The sequence below is a fragment of the Eptatretus burgeri genome, chromosome 3 (assembly GCF_056783735.1).
Source record: "Eptatretus burgeri isolate ZD-2024b chromosome 3, Ebu_testis_v1, whole genome shotgun sequence".
In the NCBI taxonomy this organism is placed as follows: domain Eukaryota; kingdom Metazoa; phylum Chordata; class Myxini; order Myxiniformes; family Myxinidae; genus Eptatretus; species Eptatretus burgeri.
The window spans coordinates 35,221,465-35,243,551 of NC_140963.1; the positions used below are offsets into that span (position 1 = coordinate 35,221,465).

A 22,087-nucleotide genomic window follows, 5' to 3' on the forward strand; every position below is an offset into this window, starting at 1 on the left:
ATGTTCCCCCTTTCCATTATGTTCATAACTGGTGTTGGCTTAATGGTTAGGGTGGTGAGGCTTGGGATCCTAGGATCCTGAGTTCAAACCCCTCTCAGCTGTTGAATTAATACCAGGTGTGGTTGACTCAGCCCGTCAACCGTCAATGAGTGCCAGCTTGCTGGTATCCTATATCAGAGTGGTGACCCATCCAGGATTGAGCCCAATAGCCAAGGAGACTGCGAAGGCAGCACCAATGCTCTGCACAGAGTATGGTCCCAGTGGATGGATGGATGCGGTTGACTCTGCCTGTCATCCTTCCAAAGTCGGCAAAATGATTGTCAGCTTGCTGGTATCCTATGTCGGAGTGGTGACCCATCCAGGATTGAGCCCAATAGCGAAGGAGACTGCTTAGGCAGCACCAACGCTTTGCACAGAATATGGTCCCAATGGATGGATTATGCTCCCTTCAATTCTACTCCAGCTCTTCCCAAGCCTCGATCATGTAGACAAAAAATATTTAGACTTGGACTGAAAAATATGTAAACATGCATTCCATTATCAAAAAATTTTGGGACAGTATAAATGTTGAACATGTTGCTTTGGTGAGTGGAACAGGGTGGTGGGAGTTAATTTCAGTTTTGGGCGTACTGTGCCAATACTTTTGGTAATATAGTTTATTATAGTTTGCTAATCTACCATGAATAATTGAGAATGGGAACCTTGTGACTATGCTGAGTTAATGGCTCAATAATGTTACAGACTGGCAACCTGATGTATTGCATCCTATCTTTGACCGTCATAAGATTTGGAAAGGGGTTGATGTACAATTTGTGATTGACTCATGAAAATATTACGATTTGTAAACGAATCATGTGACCCCCCCACAAAACAATGTGTTTGTTGTGATTACAAATACCATGTTACTCAGCGACCCTACTACATTACACAAGGTGTTTCAAAATTCTGGAATCATCGGGATACTTATTTTACAATTCTACTTGAATAATTGCTCGGATTGCGAGCCACTGGCATACGAGTTCTTGTATGTAGGTTTCTTTGAACATTTCTTAATATTGACACATCGATTTTAGCACATTAGTTTCTGATTTCATGCTTTACATCTTCAATATTGTGTGGCCTCGTGGTAAAAATCACTGATTTCAGGTGTCCCAAAAGAAAAAAAAGTCAAGTGGCATTACATCTGGACTATGTGGTGGCCACTTCAAAAATGGGGGGATAATTACTCAACCCAGCAAGCAAAGGTTAATGTATTTTAAATCAAAGCAACCAAAATTTATAAGCTAAATTAGTAACTTTAACAGGATGAAATGAACAAGACGTTTATCGAGGTATACTAACCGCCGTGGAAGGCATGGAGAAGCTGACGTTTCGGGCATTAAACCTTTTGCTCCGACAAAGGGTTAACGCCTAAAACGTTAGTTTCTCCTTGCTTCATATGGTGGTTCACACACCTCAATTAACGTCTTGGTGATTGCATCCATTCCTCGACCTCTCTGCTGATGCAGAATGACACTATAACCTTCACCAGTAAGACTAGTTCTTAATTCTATAGTAACATTCACCGATTTGAGAAATGACATGATGAACGAGCATGATCTCACATAGAGTCATTGTCTTTCCCTCTCTTCCATAACCAGGTCTCCAAAACCTTAGCGGAAGGATCAGTGCTGGATGAAGCTAAAAACATCAATCGATCGCTGTCAGCTTTGTGCAACGTCATCTCGTGTTTGGCTGAGGGTCGTGTGAGTGAAATAAATACACACCCAGTCATGCACATGGCCTTTTTATTGTCTACTGGATTATTAACTTATCTGGAATTTAAATTCCAGATAAGGTCTTGTTATCGCGCACCATCCCTCCGTCCATCCATCTCCTATTTCGACAATTCTGGCCAAACCGCTGGGCCAATCCGGCTGAAATTTGGCAGCAACGTTCCTCTCCTGACTTGTAAAGGGATTGCAAAGATCGCTCCAGTCACGTGACTTTAAGTAGGTCAAAATGGTCGACTTAGTAAATGTATTCAAAAATCTTCTTCTCTAGACCTACCAGTCAGAATGCTACCAAATTTGGGTTACAACATTAGGACAAGGTCGTGTTATTAAATTGTGGAGGTCATGCCGATCATGTAACCCGAAGTGTGTCAAAATGGCGGACTTAGAAAATGTTTGGGAAAATCATGTAAATGTATTCAAAAACCTTCCTCTCCAGACCCACCAGTTAGAATGCTTACCAACTTTGGGATACAACATTTGGTTCGGGCCCAGATACGAAACAGGTCCAGTGGTCCTATTTTTATTCATTTAGAACAATTCCATCCAAACATATTTTGGATTTGGAATGAACATAAAACACATATTTTGTATTGGTCAACTCTGTGCATGGCATTTTAATTTTAAAAAGAGCTCAAGTGAGCACAATATACACCTGAACAAGAAGGCATATACAGAATTGTGCTACTACATGGAAAACAGCAACCACTTTAGATGACAAACGTACGTCACGACACACCGTCTCCACAGTCTGTACCTATGTACCAAATATGAAACGTGAAAGTTAAAAACTTTGGGAGTTTGAGTGCGGACAGGAATGGATGGACGGACAGACGGACGGACAGATGGACGGACGGACGGACAGACAGATGGACGGACGACCGGTATCACATAATACGCATTAACCTCAAATATATATATATATATATATATATATATATATATATATATATATATATATATATATATATATATATATATATATACATCGGGTGTATAAAAAAAAGACAAAATGTAACAGAAAAGGCATTTCTAGAGTTTTTTTCAAAGACTTGAAATTGCTTTGCTGAAATTGCCAAAACTTGAAATTCCTTCCAATTGCTAACTGATAGTTTTCACTATGTCAGTGCATATACAAGTGTATGCGTTGGCTTGTTTGATGAAAGATTCCAGATTTTTGTGCAATTTCAAGGCATGTAGACATCTTTATTTTACAAACCAAAGTTGCCTGAATCAGTTTGTCATTCTGTGCTTTTATTATATGAAAGAAATGTGCTGCAAATCGGATCAAAGACACCTTTGTAATGAACACTTCCGATAAATCAAAACTTATGACCCGCGATGTCTTTGGTTCACTTTGTTTGTGTGATCACCCAACCCATAATGCACTGCTCTGTTTTGATACATTCTTTCAGATCTGCTTCTCTGTATCATCAGATTTATGATAATTTAAAGTCACCTTGTGCATTTTCAGGCTGTGTTAATTTATGATCAATGCAATAGATATTTCTTCTATTCAACGGTCAGGAATTGTTGAAGAGCAGGACAAAGGCTGACTGGTATAACTCAACAACAGGGAAGAGGATAACAAATGGACAAAGGACACAAATACAAACACAAGATCAGCATGAGTAGAGAAAGCCTGCAGGTATAAAAAGTGCAATTACTGTCCTTTTTTAGCACGTTCCAATTCAAAATAGGTCTGTGCCCGCAGAGATGTCATGTTCCTTATCGGGACAGCAAGATGACACGGGTTTTGCAAGATTCCCTCGGTGGAAATTGCCGTACAACAATTATCTGTTGCTGCTCACCTTCGTCATACAATGAGGCTGAAACTCGATCGACATTGATGTTTGGCCAGAGGTAAGCTGAGTAAAAGAACCATGTGTCACACTGACTCGTGCAGTTGGATCTTGACCAACAGGAAGTATCTACCTTTCAACACACAGCATCATCTCGAGTGTGATGTGCCTTTTTCAACCTGCCAAAACAAGAAGAGCTTATGTTTTCTAAAGAGCCAAGTATAAAGATCGTTGATAAAATTATTTTATTATGATGGGTGAAGGTACAGTAAAATAAAAGTTTTCTTTATTAGGTGATTAACCTGTTCTGATGATTTGATCACCTTCCCAGTGTGGTCAACAGTCAGTTATAAACAAACTCTTTAATTCAGGTGACCCAGAACTGAAATAGTCCTGCATTTTGATTTTTTTTAACTTAACACATCAAAATTATTTTCCACTATCATAATATTTTCTATTACTAGAAATACCTGCTCCTTCGGGGAGCAAGATATGGTGTCAATACCCTTGTCCCTCAGGCAGGGATCAGTCGTTAAATCACTTGCACTATTCAATATGTACAAGTGAAAATAGCCAGCAGTCTCCTCACCCTCACGAGGAGGAGGGGGGAGTGCGGGCGGTAGTAGAATTTCTTTATGCATGATAATATACAATATAATTTGACACAGTATGTGCATGCTAAAATACAGTAAGAACTATAAGGGCACTCGGTTGAGCACATACCTCTGCCATGCAATGCCTGATCTACAAGAATATATCGGGCCCAATACATTTTTGAAATATCACGCTATATATTGTTTTGGCTTGATCTCTCAATGGTGAAGAATCACTTTAAGAAGTAAATTATCTTATTCGGATCTTCACCAAAATCGAATCAATTCGTCCTTTTCACACATCCAACCTGTCCACCAAGTTTCATCCTAATCTGTCTACAAGTTTTTGAGATATCCTGCACACTACAAACAAAGACAGACAGACAGGGGTGAAAACATAACCTCCTTCCACCTTTGGTGGTGGAGGTAATAAGAAGACATTAATAGAAATTATATTTTTTCACTAATTTATACTATAAGAGAGTCGTGTGTGTGTGTGTGTATGTGTGTGTGTGTGTGTGTGTGTGTGTGTGTGTGTGTGTGTGTGTGTGTGTGTGTGTGTGTGTGCGCGTGTGTGTGTGTGTGTATGTGTGTGTGTGTGTGTGTGTGTGTGTGTGTGTGTGTGTGAGACCATTTCTCAGAGATGGCTGAACAGATCTTTCTTAAACTTTCGGAGGTTCATCAATGAGTACTTGGGAGTTTTTTTAGGCAAACGTATTTGAAAAAAAGTTTGAATTTTTTTCTTTTTTTAAAAAAAATCACTCGATAGTGCCTCGCCTTTGTATCTACATGAAAGGGAATATTAAATGATCCCTGAGCCCATTCCTTAGTGGGTGCAGTGACGTGTTTTTGGCACCCACAAAAAAAATAGAAAAAAAATGATTTCTTCAAAATGGCAACAGAATTAGAACAGCACTGGGCAACACCGGATACTCCTGCGAGTGAATAAATAAAATGAACAGCAGTGGGATGAAATGACCTTTTGGAACGTTCAGACTTCTTAATGGCTCCATATCTTTTCCTTGATGGCTGTTGATGAAAAAGATCATGTGCGGGTTGGAACACATTGTCAATTGATTTCCTTGGCTCTTTTAACATCGTGGTTTTCATCCAGACTATCTATCGAAGGAAGGTCCACTCCAATAATAATTACCAATGCCGTTTTAACAATATGGTGCAACTTTTTTACTCGCATATTCTGTGCTGATACCAAACCAGATAGTGTTCAAGAGTGTCAATACACTCTCCATCACCGTCTCGATCACTGCCCGGTAAAATTTCGCAACAACGGTAGTGCTCACATGAAAACTCTTCAATCGCTTTTGCAAGTACATTCTCTGCTGGGCCTTCTTCGTACAATGATCGATATTCACCTCCCAGCCTATATCATTCGAAATATGGATACTGATGAATTTAAAGGAATCCACAATTTTAAGCTCGGTACCGTCAACAAAAAAGGAGACTAATTTCTAACTTATTTTTCTGAAAATTAACAAAAATTTTTCATTTTATTGACGTTGAGCTCTCAGTTGTTCTCTGAGCACCAACACCCTTGAATTTTGACTTTGCTGACGATAATTACCTTCTTCACCATTGTGAATCAGTCCCACAAACGGTTGCATCATCCAAAAACTTTACAATCAGGCAATTTTCAAGAGATGGCACACAATCATGGGTAAAAAGAGAAACCAACAAGAGTGAAAAATGCTTTGCAATACATGTCCCCTACCAATGTGATATTTTCTAAGTCCAAAAAGGGCAAAACTCCATGAAAAAAAATTGAGGAAAAGCCCTGAATCTCGAACATGTTCTGTAACTTACCATAATAAAGCCGTGTACCAAGTTTCAGTTGAATATGTTGAAGGGTATGGGGAAAAATATAAAAAGTACAGGTGGAACAGACGGATGGAAGGAGAACAAACCTATAGTCCCCTCTGGCGAAACATGAAACCTGTAGAGGACCAATAAAGGGTTTAGTACACATTCTTGTGGAATGCCAGTGTTCATTATGATCAAGTTTGAAAAGAGAGTTCCTATTCTAACGACTTGTAGCCTATTAGATTAAAAAGTCAAAAATCCATTTGCACAAAATAACCATCAAGATCAAGAGCAAGTAATTTAATGTGCAATTTTAACGGTAAAATGGTATTAAAAGCAGAACTAAAATCTATAAAAAGAAGCCTTCAGTGGAACAAGTGGAACAAGGTTTATCAAGGTGCTGTAAAACATAATGGAAAGTGACCATTTAAAGATAGAGCACGGGAAAAAACCCCCCCACAGGGAGCAGGAAATTCCTCCTTGATTACCCTTCTGAAAGTGGAGAGAAAGCAATGTCACAAAGATGACGTCGCTGGTACCCGGTGTTTTGGGAAGTGACGTCACTTCCCTCCATCTCAGTGGCTGAAAGTCAAGTGTTTGTGTGAGTCAAGTCTGTTGTTGGTTTGTGTATCTATCTGAATGTGTGCGTGATTTTTCCCTCTATCTCTCCCACTCCTGTCCCTCTCCCTCCTAACCCCCACTTTATGCATTAGGGAGGCTTACATTATCGTCTGATTTTGATAGTTTTTCTTTCATTAAAATTTTGCATGCAGGTGGTTTTTACCCGCCAACTGGCAGAATATTCTCAGCTGGAAGAATTGTTTAAAAAAAAAATTATAACAGAAGAAAATTTCCTGAATATGGACATCCATGAATAAGAGATATTAATTTACATATTTGATTGAACAAAGATCCACATAATCCCATGAATTTGCAGCCACCAGAATCATATTGCAAATAGTTTTTACATGGTTCTTCCTCACTTTCCTCAAGAATCACGTCATCTACAGTGCAATTAAATGTTGTTTGCTCAAAATGGACATTGTTGACTGTTTAGGGCAAAGACCATCAAGAACACAGTGGTTGTTAACACCGATCTCACTGCGGAGCAGTGGCAAGAAAAATATGAAAAGGAGCGACGACGGAGAAGGCTGCTGCAGAGTCTGAACCACAGACTGCAAGAAGAGCTGGCTTGCTTGAGACCTGGTAATTATGACTTTTAAAAAAAAATTGATGAAGTGGCTCTGGGGATGCATCCATCACAAGTTGGCCTGCGGAATTTAAGAGCCACTCACAAAGTTGTGGGTTAGCACCACGTGCGCACCATATCAGTCAGGCCAGGCAGAGTATGTCACTCTGAAGACCATTAGTGAGCCAACTTCTTTGTTTGTTTTAACTGATAATCCATTCATGTCATGGTAAATACGGGACTTTTAAATGATGTAATCTGCTTCAGAATGTACGGAGTGCATTCGCAGAAACCCCGAGAAATAACGATCTTCGGGGCACGTGGACTGTTATCGGGTGTGCGTGACAGTTTGTTACCTAAAATGGCTCACAAAGCTTCTAAATTAAGCCAAAAATACTTGAAATACTTGGAAAAGTACCTGAGATAAAGCTCGGTTGTTCCTCTGTACAACAAAAGAGTTGGAGGTGGACACAGTATCTGGTTTGGGTGCTTCTGAATACCGATGGGCAGGTTATATCTGGGGCTTGTGATGTACAGGTTGTTTTAAATCAATTTTTGAAATGATTACATTTGCAACTAGAGGGGGAGCACTCGGTAGAGTGCAAAACCTCCGCCGCCAATACTGCTGGGTCACTTAAGTGAACCTGATATCCTATTCATTGTAGGTCAAAACGGATCAGACTCTAGTGAACTACGATTGAATAAACTAAACTAGATCGACGCGCATATAGAAATGCCAAAAAAAAAAGTCGAAATTTTTTTTAAAAAAAATTGCAAAATTTCTGGGTTTTTTTTCTCGAACAAATTTTTGTTTTTGGGGGGTTGGAAATCACTTAAAACATGTAGAAATGCAAAAGAAAAATTCAAATATTTTTCAAATAAAATCGAAATTTTTTTGAAAAAAGTTGCAAAATTTTTTTTTTCTCTAGCAATTTTTTTTGGTTGGAAATCACTTAAAACATGTAGAAATGCAAAAATAAAAATTCAAATATTTTTTCAAAATGGCCGCCATAGCGGCCATATTGGACTTTGGACCAAGGCCAAAATCTAATGGCATGATCCTTGGATCAAACCTAACCCCCCCACCAAGTTTCGTCGAAATCCGTCCAGGAGTTTTTCCGTAATACTGTTCACAAACAAACAAAGACAGACAGGGGTGAAAACAGTAACCTCTGTCCATCTTTGATGGCGGAGGTTAATTAATCATGTTGGTGGTGGTGGGGGGGGGAGGGGGCAGGGGTGGAGCTGTTATAAATATATTGTTTGTTGGTTCTGGTGCCACAAGAGAAATTGTGTTAGATTTTTGCATCTATTGCTAAAAGGAGAAGTGCGTGTGTTGTTAGTTGTTATCTCCATATGTGGGTTTCAGAAAGTGTAACTGACAACTCCCAGGTCTCAAAGTATCCACCTCCGTGAATGTGTGTGTGTGTGTGTGTGTGTGTGTGTGTGTGTGTGTGTGTGTGTGGGTGTGTGTGTGTGTGTGTGTGTGTGTGTGTGTGTGGGTGTGTGTGTGTGTGTGTGTGTGTGTGTGTGTATTGCTGCTCGCTTGTATGAACAGGAAATTGTAGGTACTCGACTCCAAACATGACTTACTGACTTCCTCAACTGTCAGAGCCAACATGTGGCACTCAATGGAATTCTTTCATTTCCTCTCCTTGTCAAGGCTGGAGTATCCCAAGGCAGTGTTCTGGGCCCAGTCCGATTCCTGATCTTCATCAATGATCTCTCTGACTCTCTGGAAAATCCCCTTTATCTATTTGCTGATGACTCCATCATCTTTTGTGACATCTCTTCTTCTTCAGAGAGGCAGGCTGCAGCCTATTCCCTCTCTTCAGACTTTGACAAAATCACAAGCTGGTCAAACACTTGGAATATATTTTTCAATCTTGATAAATCTCATACTCTCACTATCTATCTATCTATCTATCTATCTATCTATCTATCTCTACCTCTCCCCCCCTCCCCCCCCCCCAAAAGGACCATCTGGCAAACTCCCCATCTACTTTCTTAACAATCCTCTTGAGGAAGTTCAGTCACTCAAACTCCTGGGTCTCACTATCAGCCATGACCTTTCTTGGGCAAACCATATTTCAAAGTTGGCCTCCAAAGCCAGTTGCCAACTGGGCATCCTCCATCGTACAAAGTCCTTCCTTTGTACGATGGCCTTCACCGACAAGGCCTTTATCCACAGCTTGATGGCATACTGCTCTCACCTCTGTGGTGGTACCCCTTCCTCACACCTTGCTCAGGTTGCACCATGGAAACCAAGGCCTTCAAGATCATTGGAATCTACCCTGCTGAAGCTGATTCTATGGGTCCATCACATTCCCACCGCAGACTTTCCTGCTTTGTCTCCATAGGTTTCTGCAGGGTGTACATGGTCCACCACCAACCCCTTTCTGGTGAAAATACCTAAATTCAGGATCACTGCTCACCTCCACTCATTTGTTCCTCTTTTTTTTCCCCCATCTGTGGAATCAACTTCCACATTCTTTTCAATATCATTCTTCACTCCAGGTCTTCAAGACAGCTGTTCACCACCACCTCAGATCATCCTCCATCCAAAACCATGATCTAATCCCCACCACCCACTCCAAGCCTCCCTCCTTCCAGATTTTTTTTCCCCTCCTCAGAGTTTCCTTCTGTATCCATCCTGTCTACCGCATGCATCCTTTCCTGCCCCTCATTCCTCCCGACACCCATTGTTTGCCAAAGTCTATCTTGTCCTTCAACTCTGCCGTTGGTTTCCCCCTATCCCCTCTCTACTGTTCCTTTTGTCCTGTTACATCCTGATCCTTTCAGTGTACTAGCTCTTCCACGAGCCTTAACTCTCTATACAAAACATTAAAAAAAATATATAAGAAATAGCAGTCCAATAAACTGACAAAGTTTTGTTTTTTCCTTTTTCCCTTTCATTGCAATTTACACTGCCCACACTCCATGAGGTCCCTTCACCCCTTTCTCGATCCAGCCTTTACTCTTCCATTCCATATGCTCCCACCATTCCTTATTATATGGTACTAAAATGTCAAAGGATTCTGCTGTAATATCACAGATATTTTATGCCTCGTCAGATACTTTACAGATATTATATCTGCTTTTCCTTTTGCCAGAGTCTCTAATATGAGTTCCCTTACAAGGAACTTCAACATACAGTTAAAGGCCATGTTTGTCCACACCCCTAGATGTATGCAGCACATGGTTGAGTTGCATCATTGGCTGAGGGTGCCACGGTGACACTGATGCAACACCCTCTGCAGCTTAGGGCAGGAATTTGGAATTTGGTCATAATGCCAGTGATAGCTCACCTACTCTTCGCACAGGACACCGTGGGATCTTTAACTTACACTGATTAATGCTAGCAGTTGGGATGCCCAGCTTAACATCCATCTGAGGAACAGCACACACATTGATTAATCACCCTGCCTGTGAAACACTGGGATGACAGTTTATAGCAGGATCAGGATTCAAATCCAGGCTCGACTGCTCAGAGGGGAGTGTGCAATACCACTCGGCCATCTTGACAACCCAGATTTACTGCAATATATATATGTATATATATATATATATATATATATATATATATATATATATATATATATATATATATATATATATATATATATTGTTCATTACATCACACACCCAGCTTTACACAGCAATGAAATAAGGTTATAAACATTGCATTCAAACTACAGATGCGAATTAAATTATTAAAATACTTTTAATCTATAAGGGGGTCACATTGGCTTGTTGTGTGAAAGGGGTCACCGAGAAAGACTATCCCGGTGAGCCTTTGCATTGTTAAATTATCTGTCTTGTTTATTTTGTAATATAAAGAATAATAATTGTTACTACCCAGAAAAAGTGGTGGAAGAAGAAAAATATCAGAGCTTGGTGAAGCACGCTGATAAGCAAACACCGATTGCTGCTGGTGAATTGTTTCTGGAGTCTGATGAACTGCTATCACTCCATAAAAGCGGATACGAAGATGAGATCAAGCGTCTGTCAAATCAACTGGACAATAAGGTTTGAACAGCTGCTTGAGAACATCACGGTCGTTTCAAAAAGGAATGTTGAACAGATGAAACTATTCTTATTTTCCAGCTTCTGTGAGATTGTTTGAAGAATTCGATTCTTGTTTCGTACTGACCATTTTTGCATCATTTCAGGAAGAGGAAATGGCACAGCAAGCCCAGCTGGTGGAATTGTTGAACAACAAAATGCTAAATCAAGATGAGGTCAAAATGCACTTTACAATTTCCTTATATGAATGTTTCACAAAATCACAAATGCGGAACAGTTTTCCTTTGAAAGTAATTCCATATCATGCGGTGTAATTGCTTAAACGGTATCTACAATTTTTAAGATCTATATATTAAAGTAGCTGGATTTATCCATCCATCCCTTTGTCTGTCACACCGTTTTCACTGGGACATCATGATGTCTGGGTCGTCATTTTTACGTCTAGCGCTATTTTGAAAAAATATTTGAATTTTTTTTTTGCATTTCTACATGTTTTAAGTGATTTCCAACCCAAAAAAAAATTTGCAACTTTTTTTCAAAAAAATTTCGATTTTATTTGAAAAATATTTGAATTTTTCTTTTGCATTTCTACATGTTTTAAGTGATTTCCAACCCCCAAAAAAAATTTGTTAGAGAAAAAAAAAATTTGCAACTTTTTTCAAAAAAATTTCGATTTTATTTGAAAATGACATGTCATTACAGCGTTACGTCGAGAACTAGTCTCGACCTTTACGGCAGTGTTTTATTCATGACTCAATTAGAATTGCATTTTGCAAAAAAATGATGATACGTCTAACCCTTGGTAACATAAAATTAATTAATAATATTGTTTGTTGGCGAATAACTCCGCGTATTACTAAAATTAATGCTGGATTGTTAGCAGTAAGCAAAATGTTTCTGGAATTAATGGGGTTTTTTTTGCAAATATTGACTTGTCAATAAACTTTATTACTGTACTGGAACATATACAAGTTATGTTGCTGAACTACCATCATCAAAGCGACGGGTTCAATGCGAGTTTATTATAAACGAACAGGGGTACCCAGCGTTACCCGGTGCTGTTCTAATCCTGTTGGCATTTTGAAGAAATAAAAAAAAAAAATTCTATTTTTTTGTGGGGGCCTAAAATACTTCCCTACACCCACTAAAGGAATGGGCTCAGGGATCATTTAATATTATCTTTCACATAGCTGCAAAAGCTTCAGCACTATAGAGAGATTAATAAAAAAGACAATCCAAAAACATCGAACAATTTTTTTTCAAAATTTTCATTTTGCCTGATACACTCCCTGGCACGCACTGATGAACTTCTGAAAGGTTGACGAAGATCCGTTTGGCCATCTCTGACAAAAAATGGCGACACACACACGCGCACGAATGGCTATCTTATTGTGTAATTGCAGGGATACCCACCGTTGCCTGGTGCTGTTCTAATCCTGTTGTCATTTTGAAGAAATCAAAGTTTTTTTGTTTTGTATTTTTTCTATTCCTTGTGCGAGCCTAAAACACTTCCCTACACTCACAAAGGAAAGGGGTCAGGGATCATTTAATATTTCATTTCACATCACTATAAAGGCTTTGGTACATACAGAGAGATGAATAACAATAATCTTTTTTTTTTTAAGTTCCAATTTTTTTTTTTTTACAAAATTTCCAATTTTTTTTTTTTTTTTGCCTAAAACACCCCTGGCACTCACTGATGAACTTATAAAGGTTTGACGAAGATCCGCTCTGCCTTCTCCAGAAAAATGGCAACACACACACACACACCTCTCTTATTGTATAGATTAAAAAAAACGTTGCGAGTTTGAGTCATTATATATTTATAGTAAGTTTATAGTAAGTTCTAGTTAATGAAAAACTAGCATAACCCGCGCTCTGCGCGACATGTTGGGGTGGGTGTGTTTGAGAAAGGAACTGATGCAGAGTATCAGTAGTAATTTTACTTTAATGCAGTAAGTGGAATAGGATTTCACTGTTTCAGAACCATTTTATTTACTTTTTTTGTACCATGCACCTCATATGGTCTTTGAGATAATGTAAGCCGAATATCACGTTACTCAAGCGCAGAACAAAGTCGAAGATAGCGTGACACGAAACCACAAACTCGGAAATAATATATAAGATTGAAACAAGAATGTTAGTTTTCTTCTACCTCCTTTGATCTCTTTTCCAGCTGTTATCCACAATGCACCAGGAGCTAGATAAACACCAAGATAGAAACACTATTCTGCAGAGGGATTGTCATGCCGCAAAGGATGAAGTCTTGCAATTGCTGCAAGCCCTGGAGGAGCTTGCAACAAGGTGTGACCAGGAGCAGGCACAAGCCAAGAAGCATGAATTTGACAACGAACAGCTCATTGATGAGCTCCAGCTGAGGAAGGTCAGTCAGTCGGACAGTCTCATAAACTTAATGTGATAATTCAAGAAGTCTGAGAGAAACCTTGAGGACTTTTGTGGCTACAGATTTGGGCTTTTGGATGGATTTTGGAGGAATTGGGAATTGGTGATTTGGACATAACAAAAACTTTGTACTTTTTCACTTATTGTTCTGTTTCAGACCATTTTTTTTTGTTAGCACAAAGCTGCAATCCCTACACATCCCTCTGTTCGTTGTACAGCAAGGTGCGATTTTCCCACTTACCTTTCTTTCACCCCAATGGTCCCAAAACCATAAAAAGTTTACAGGCATGAGAAATTCTGCCAATTGATGGATAAAGATTTTGGTTTTTTTTGCCCCAAAATATGACAAACAATTCTTGAATCCAGTTTCCATATCTTCACCAAAATCGAATCGATGCGTCCTTGTCACACACTCAACCTGTCCACCAAACTTCGTCCAAAGCCATGTAGAACTTTTTGAGATATCCTGCTCACAGAGACAGACAAACTGGGTTGAATACATCCATCAACCTTCAGTGGCAGAGGTAAAAGTAGGACCACGGGTCCTGAAGCTCATCTGGACTGGATCAGGAGCGACACAGTCAATGATGTCATGAAATATCAAAATTTTGTTCATGCGCAGAATCTGGTCACGTGATTTGTTGAATGGAAGCCCTCTCGATGATGATTCCAGTGATAATGTTTTCAGGTCATGTTTTTGGCTGTGGGCATGGCTGTGCTGCTGATGCAACACCCCCTGGAGGTTAGAGCAGGATTTTTCTTCGCTTTTAATGCCTAATTTGAACCTGTTGATGAATGCAGATGTTGATGTGTTCAATACACCTTCGTTCAGCGTCAGTGGCCAAGTTTCATCAAAATCGTGTGTTTGGTTCAAGCGATGATGATTTAAGTGTTTACAGACTCACCGACTGACTTACCTACGGACACTGCTTGATCACATAAGCTCACCGGACTAAAGTCCAGGTGAGCCAAAAAATAATTGATACAATTGGACTCTGTGAATGTCAACATGTGTTTTTGAACATTATTTGAGACCACTGAAATTCTGATATTGCCAACATTTATGCTTAGCCCAAATCTACTGCCTATGACATTCCATTTATTGTTGAGGAACATAACCCTACTTACATTAGGGCAGCCCTCATTTGGACCACAAATATAAACAGGCCATCTCTGTGCTGGATAATGAAATTAGTCGACATCGGTGTGCTTTTTACATAAATTACAAGGATATTAGTAGACAATGGATAAACACATGGGATATCGGTTTTAAACTTGGGGTCCATGCTTCTTGAGCCAGGGAATCCAGATGAGAACACAAACAAGCCAACCCATTAACTTAGAATCACCACTTACCAAGTACGATTTAGTAAGCATCTCGTCTTTCATCGTGGTAGATTCCAATGATCTTGAAGGCCTTGGTTTCCACGGTGTCAACCTGAGCAAGGTGTGAGGCAGTGCTTCCACATATCTCATCATGCATTCAACAAAGCACGATGTCATAAAACAAATAAAATACATCGTGTGTGTGTGTGTGTGTGTGTGTGTGTGTGTGTGTGTGTGTGTGTGTGTGTGTGTGTGTGTGTGTGTGTGTGTGTGTGTGTGTGTGTGTGTGTGTGTGTGTGTTTGTAGGATGCAATGGCAGAGGCCAAGAGTGAATACGAGACTCTGCAGAATTTGCTGAATCAGGAGCATATATTGATGGCAGATGCCAAGCAAGTATTGGTGCAAGACCTTGCTGAACTTGGAGCCATAATCAATCTTCAGGAAGAAAAGGTTCGAAGGTCCAAGCTTTTGCTCATACCTGCATCTGGGCAATGCTGTAAATGGCTATTTTTTGAAGCTTTGGTAACAATTGTTCATCATTTATTTGCATTAATGCCAACTTTAATGGAGAATTCCATTGGGCCATGGTTGCTTTCAGCCCCAGATCAGCCAAACGTTCCATAAACTAGATTGAATCACGAGTTATTCAAATTCTCTCAAACACTAATCTTGAGAGGGAAGACGTCCATTTCCCTCATGCACTAAACATATACAGCTTAGCAGAGCATCATTAATATGGCAAGGCAATGCTATAATCTGCACATCCCAGGATTATTGCATGCGTCACGTAATCCATTTAGCATGTGTCACGTAATCCGGGCATTAAACATCTTATAGACACAGCAAAGGCAATGCATGTGGAACGAGAAGGGCACTCGGTCGAACGCATACCTCCAACAGGCTAAAGAGTTGACGTTTTGTATTTCACTGATATTCCGAGTCTGCATCCGGACCTGAACCTAAATCGAATCGGCTTGTTCTTCTCACCTACCCAACTCATCCACCAAGTTTTCTGTCCGTAACTTTTTGTACGGACGAAAATCTTAGTGGATATATAACACGATATCTATTTTCAATCAAAATAAGCAATTTATTTTCATAAACATTTCTGTTTAATTAAAGCCTAATTGTTTTTTTAGCTGATACAGAACTTTATCAAAATCACAGAACCCAAACATACCTTTAATTGGAACTGATACAGTGAAGCTATGAACTGTTTTTTTTTTTGTAAAATCGTTGTACAATGCCTGCCTTTGATTAGAAACCTGGATCAGCATTTGTTCCTATTGCCTGATTTGGAATAAAACCTTCACCAGCTGCCTTACTCATTCTATCAATAAACGAATAATATATTGTAATGAGGCTTTACTTTGTAAAACTCCCATGGTTGTCTTATCAAGCCCCCAGTTCTTGGCAACGTATCAGGGGAGCAGCTTGTGTTGGTCAGGGTGTACGTGTCTAAGCTGAAGGCAGAGTTGAAATCCCTGGTGAAGCTGAATTGCGAGATGAAGAAGGAAATCCTTAAGAAGAGCACAAATATTGAGGAGATGGAAAAAGAAATTGCATCCAACAGTCTTCTCATTTCCCAGGTAGTCAATTGCATCCACTTCAACACAAAGTGTTTAAAAAGGATTCTAAAATTTATTTGTTGTAAAAAGCTTCTGTGTATATGCAGAACAATTCGTTATTTTAATTCAATCTGTCTATCCGTTGTGATTTCCGAATCAAAATGTGGTAACATTTTAAAAAAAAAGAAAGAAAGAATTATGTTGCTTTAATTACCTCTTGCAAAATTTTTAACAATCTGAGAATACAATGCATCATTGTTTCCATTGTGCAATTCATAAGGGCTGTCAGGATGGCAGGATACCTGAGCGGTATGAACACTCGCCTCTGAGTCATCCAGCCTGGGTTCAAATCCCGACCAAGTCCAAGCTCCAAACCGTTATCCTCGTGTCGAGCAGGCCGGGCGAGGCATCAAATGTGTTCCATCCCTCAGATGGACGTTAAACAGGATGTCCTGTCTGCCAGTACTAGTTGGTAGACGTTAAAGATCCCACGGTGTCCTTGGTGAGGAGTATGCGAGCTATCACCAGCACCATGGACAAATTCCAAATTCCTGCCCGAACCGACAGGAAGCATTGCATCAGTGGCACAGCTGCATCCTCAGCAATGGTGCCACTCACAGCCTTGTACTGCAAATAGAATAATAATAAGAAGGATTCATAGTCTGTTATTCAGGTGTTGGTGTGTAATCTGACACCATTACTATCAAATACAGCAGTCTTAAATCAGACATGCTTTCAGGAAGCAAGAGTTTAGAATTCAGTAAGATTACCGGCACACAATGACTTTTCTTTTATTCAAAAAGGTACTGTGAGATTGATAATGTCCATAAGCATGTGTTACCAACCATTCTCTGTCATCCTCTCTGAATGTTTTGACATACTCAAATATGCATCTTCTTGCCGAGCAAACAAAATTGGCAGTTTTTAGTTGGTTCCTGGGAATTAAACCCAGACCGTATTGCATTGTTCACAGCATGAGGCGAGGCAGCATTCCGTTGTTGAAGAGCTGCAGATGATGAAGCAGAAGTTGCGAAAGTTTGAGGAATTGTGTGATGGGCTACAGGAAGACAATGTCAAACTAAGAGCTCAAGGTTGGCACGTCTGCTATTTCATTAGTAGGGTGGGGAAATGTCCATCAAGAAATGTGGAACAAAATTCACCCCATTTCCCCCTCTCCCCTGTTGTGTAACTTCCTCAGTTCTGGTTATACAATCGGTATCCCCAAACTTCCACACCAGAGGACTTATTGGCCGACAGTATCACAGGCAATTTGAAATCAACAACCCGAAAACATAATGTCACCGGAGGCATAAAATCATCAGTCCACTGAACAAAAGGATTGAGGAAGATAACTCTGGGGGAGAGGGGGCATCTTGATCCACATTAAACAACTTATCCTGATGTGCAATAGTATTTCTCATGTGACTGCTATTCCTTTATAATATAATACAAAATGTTTCTTTCTTCTCATTTGTTCATCATTATGCAGCCTTTGTAATCCATGATGTTGGCGCATAGCTCCAGTCAATCAAAACCTCCATTGGTTAAGAACGTGGCCAAGGAAGCTTTTTGTGACGTCTATGTGAGCAACAATAATGACGTGGTTGATGTTAGAAATTCACTTGAAATTTGTTTTCACCAGCACTGTTGAACCAACCTGTGTCTGATTGGAAGTGCCAATCAGTACAGTCAATATGTAATGTTCAGACCAGCTCAAACGTTCACTTTGTTCCATGCAGCTCCATCTAAAAGCAATTGTGAATATGAAGAATGTCCAGTTGTATATTTACACCAACATGTTTCCACTCCTCCTGTCGCTGAACTTGTGCTTTCATAACTTCCAGAGTACAAATGCAAATCTGGGTTTATAATTTGACATTAAACCATACTCGTACCGCTGAAATTAATTTCCAAAGGATCTTCTTCAACAGATGCATCCTCAAGCATGACCCATTCGTTTTTTGCCACAAGGTGTTGTCCTATATTCATTTTGATACTTGATAATAATTACCTCCGCCAACAAAGGTACGTGGAGGTTATGTTTTCACCTCTGTTTGTTTGTTTGTTTGTTTGTCTGTCTCTGAGCAGGATATCGCAAAACATTGTGGACGGATTCAGACGAAATTTGGTGGACAGGTTGGGTGTGTGACGAGGACTAATTGTTGAGATTTTGGTGAAGATCTGGATCCAGATACTGGAATTTTAAAAGTGATTCTTCAAAATTGAGAGATAGGGCCTAAAACCATACATAGCACGATATTTCAAAAAGTTGTGGATGAGTTATGATGAAACTTGGTGGATGAGTTTGTAAGGTGACAAGAACAAGCCGATTCGATTTTGGTGAAGGTCCGGATTCAGATCCGACCTCACGGTGGAATGCTAAATGTAAACTGTTCAGCCTGGCGGAGGTATTCGCTCTACCGAGTGCCGTTCTAGTTTGATAAAGCTTTCAGAGCAATAATTCACACCAAGCCTTCTGTAAAGATAACGTCGACCATGTTTGCTGAAGGTCTTTCACAATATGTCAAACCTTTTTAAAACCATTCTTTGTGCATAGATAAAATACATGAGATGGAATTCCAGAACAAAGAGAAAGAGCACCAAAGCATGATTGAAAGGGCTGAAGAAGTAAAGGTAAAACGCTGTATTTACAATGTTGCTTTGCATTTTGATATCAAAGTTATGGCAAAGAATGGACTGGATTTCTGGTGGCAAATTGTCATATGATGAACAGCTGGCGGTGGAAACAGAACTGCAGGTGCATCGACTCACGCATCAAGACCAAGTGGCTCATTTGAGATGGGAGATGGAGGAGAAACAATGTCTCATCAAGAAACTGCAAGAGTAAGGCTTGTATTCACTCCATTCCACCACATGTGGATTGTGCATTTCTTTTAAAAATATATTTCATCACCAAAAGGATGTATTTTATGGAAAGGTTGAAAATGCTGAAGCATTGAAGCTGCAGCTTCGGGAAGAATTGTGTAACCTGCATCCATTAAAAACTCTCCTCGTTCCAACATAACCTTTGTTAAGGGGCTGTCACACCTTGACGTTTTAGCCAGTGTCTGGCAAGGTCTCAAAATGTATGTAAAACGCTGGCGTACGCTGAACTATTGATGTTTTTTTTAAGTTTTGGGCGTATAATAACGTGTTGGACGTATGCATAACGTATTAGTAACGTACACAGAACGTTTTAATCACATATAGATAACTTATACCAACGAATGCTGAGCGTGTTGTTGGCGTTCACAACCTATGCCCAACGATAGTCTAACTTATGCATAGCGCGGCAGCGTATCGCCGACGATCACGTGGCGTAGAATATTAATAGGCTGCGGCTCGACGATTCAAATCATAACCGCACTCGACATCGAAGTGTGATGCCGCTGTCACACCTTGACGTTTTAGCCAGCGTATGCCGACGTATGAAAAATTTGCCGAACCAAGCTGGCACACGTCGAATACGTTATGGGTAAGTTTTGTATACGTTAAGAGCATGCTGGCATATGTCGTAGTTTTCTGGCATACGTCGTCATACGCCGAGTACGTCGAGAAATTTTCAGCATGTTGAAAATTTCTCGACGTACTCGACGTATGACACACGTTCCGCATACGCTGGCATAAGTTGTAGGCACGTTACGCGATCGTTGACACACGTCAACATACGTTACTCATATGTCGAAACACATCGAGGTAATGGTTAGCGTCAGTGTTCCAGACTCCCTGTTTTGTTTTTTTTCTTTGGTATTACGGTGATGTTGACACTTCGATTTTTAGTGCGGTTATGATTTAACTAGTTGAGCAGCAGCCTATTAATTATATTATATTATAACCGCACTAGAAATCGAAGTGTCAACATCACCGTCATACCGAAGAAAAAAAACAAAACAAAAAAAAAAAACCAGGGAGTCTGGAACACTGACGCTAACCATTACCTTGACGTGTTTCGACTTATGAGTAACGTATAAGTAACGTGTGTCGACGTGTGTCAACGATCGCGTAACGTGCTACAACTTATGGCCAAGTGTATGTGGAACGTGTGAGTTATACGCTGGCATACGTTGAAAAATTTCAAGCATGGAAAATTTGTCTAACACCTCTGCATACAAAACGTATGCCAGCGTACTACGACATATGCCAGCATACTACGAATAAAAAGCCAGCATACTACAACGTATGCCAGCGTGCCCCCAACGTATACAAACTTACCCATAACGTATTCGACGTGTGCCAGCGTTTTAGCCAAATTTTGCATACGTCAGGCATACGTTGGCTAAATCGTCAAGGTGTGACAGGGCCTTTAGACAGGGTGTGTGTGTGTGTGTGTGTGTGTGTGTGTGTGTGTGTGTGTGTGTGTGTGTGTGTGTGTGTGTGTGTGTGTGTGTGTGTGTGTGTGTGTGTGTGTGTGTGTGTGTGTGTGTGTGTGTGTGTGTGTGTGTTATTTGGTCAGACTGAGAGGTCTTAATCCAGCAGCTTTGGGGAGCAGCTCACTTTTGAGCCTCTTGAACGCAAGATAATGCTTTGGTGAATATCAAATTAACCGAGAAACTTCTTCAATCACATTCAGCGAGTCCCTGACAATGTTGCACATTTTGACAGCACAGTGTGGATGTACATCAGGCGCGGATCCATGACGTTAGGTTAGGGAAGCACAAAAATTTACATTGCACTGAAAAATATCATTTTACCGAGCAGAGCGAGGGGAACATTTATTTGTGTATTTCTTTTTGTCGTAAAATTTCAAGACTATTGTTCCAAGTATCGATGTCCAAAAGAAAGCTCTAATACATTTGAAAATAAGTACTCTAATGAAAAAAAACTTTGGCTCAAAACTCAACATTCATTTTAATTATTGTCGCATCAGAAAAATCCAATTGAATGAAAAGCAGACATTGCATGTAATGAAACAAATGACGTCATGATCGAAACAAATCAATGTCTGTGATGTATTGAACAAGGTTTGACATGGAAGTGACTTTTGATCAAAATTACGGTTTTGCCATCAGCTGAACATTTGCCTTCATCATCATCATCATCTCGACTATGTGAATCACTCATAACAAAGATTTATTCTCCAACACATTTGATGCCTAATTTCCCATGGTCACAAATCCTGTTCTGAAGTCTTGAAGAGACGCACTGAGTACGGTATTCAAACATAATGATAGGAACTCTGGATTATCTGATACTTGAGATGCCATTCCACTTCCTGATTCATGAATGTTCAGACAAAAGAAACATTTCCGATCACAAATTATTCCGGTAATTTGTTAATCATGAAGTATCCATCATGTGAACAAACTGAATAGTACAAATCAGTTCCATGCTGAACACTGCGGTCAACATCAGCTGTAGTCTGAGGAATACCGGGTGATCCCACAATCTGTGACCACATCTTCGGTTATATACACCTTCATACATTTGATAACGAGAAGGGCACTCGGTAGAGCGCATACCTCCGCCACGCAATGCCTGATCCACGAGAACATATCGGGTCCAACACATTTTTGAAATAACTTGCTATACAGTACTACATCCTTTTGGCCCTCTCTCTTAATGGTGAAGAATCACTTAATAAATTAATCAG

The 22,087-nt window shown here is 39.9% G+C and overlaps 1 protein-coding gene and 1 long non-coding RNA gene across 6 annotated transcripts in view; one reads left to right on the plus strand and one right to left on the minus strand.

The window, feature by feature from the left end:
* The window catches only part of LOC147029672 (kinesin heavy chain-like), a 74,129-nt gene that overhangs the window by 35,731 nt on the left and 16,311 nt on the right, over window positions 1–22,087 (plus strand). For all 5 annotated transcript variants that reach the window (XM_085872884.1, XM_085872885.1, XM_085872887.1 and 2 more), the window contains 11 exons: window positions 1,641–1,745; window positions 3,487–3,635; window positions 7,043–7,191; window positions 11,037–11,203; window positions 11,347–11,415; window positions 13,377–13,583; window positions 15,236–15,379; window positions 16,330–16,518; window positions 17,471–17,588; window positions 19,055–19,131; window positions 19,232–19,341. In XM_085872884.1, the coding sequence (XP_085729010.1) occupies window positions 1,641–1,745; window positions 3,487–3,635; window positions 7,043–7,191; window positions 11,037–11,203; window positions 11,347–11,415; window positions 13,377–13,583; window positions 15,236–15,379; window positions 16,330–16,518; window positions 17,471–17,588; window positions 19,055–19,131; window positions 19,232–19,341 (1,484 nt within the window). The remainder of the gene's footprint in view (window positions 1–1,640; window positions 1,746–3,486; window positions 3,636–7,042; window positions 7,192–11,036; window positions 11,204–11,346; window positions 11,416–13,376; window positions 13,584–15,235; window positions 15,380–16,329; window positions 16,519–17,470; window positions 17,589–19,054; window positions 19,132–19,231; window positions 19,342–22,087) is intronic.
* Window positions 3,605–17,477, minus strand: LOC147029673 (uncharacterized). Its single transcript, XR_015056013.1, has 3 exons — window positions 16,821–17,477; window positions 14,960–15,041; window positions 3,605–3,753 (listed from the first exon to the last, which is right to left on the minus strand). It is a non-coding gene; the product is annotated as an uncharacterized LOC147029673 (long non-coding RNA).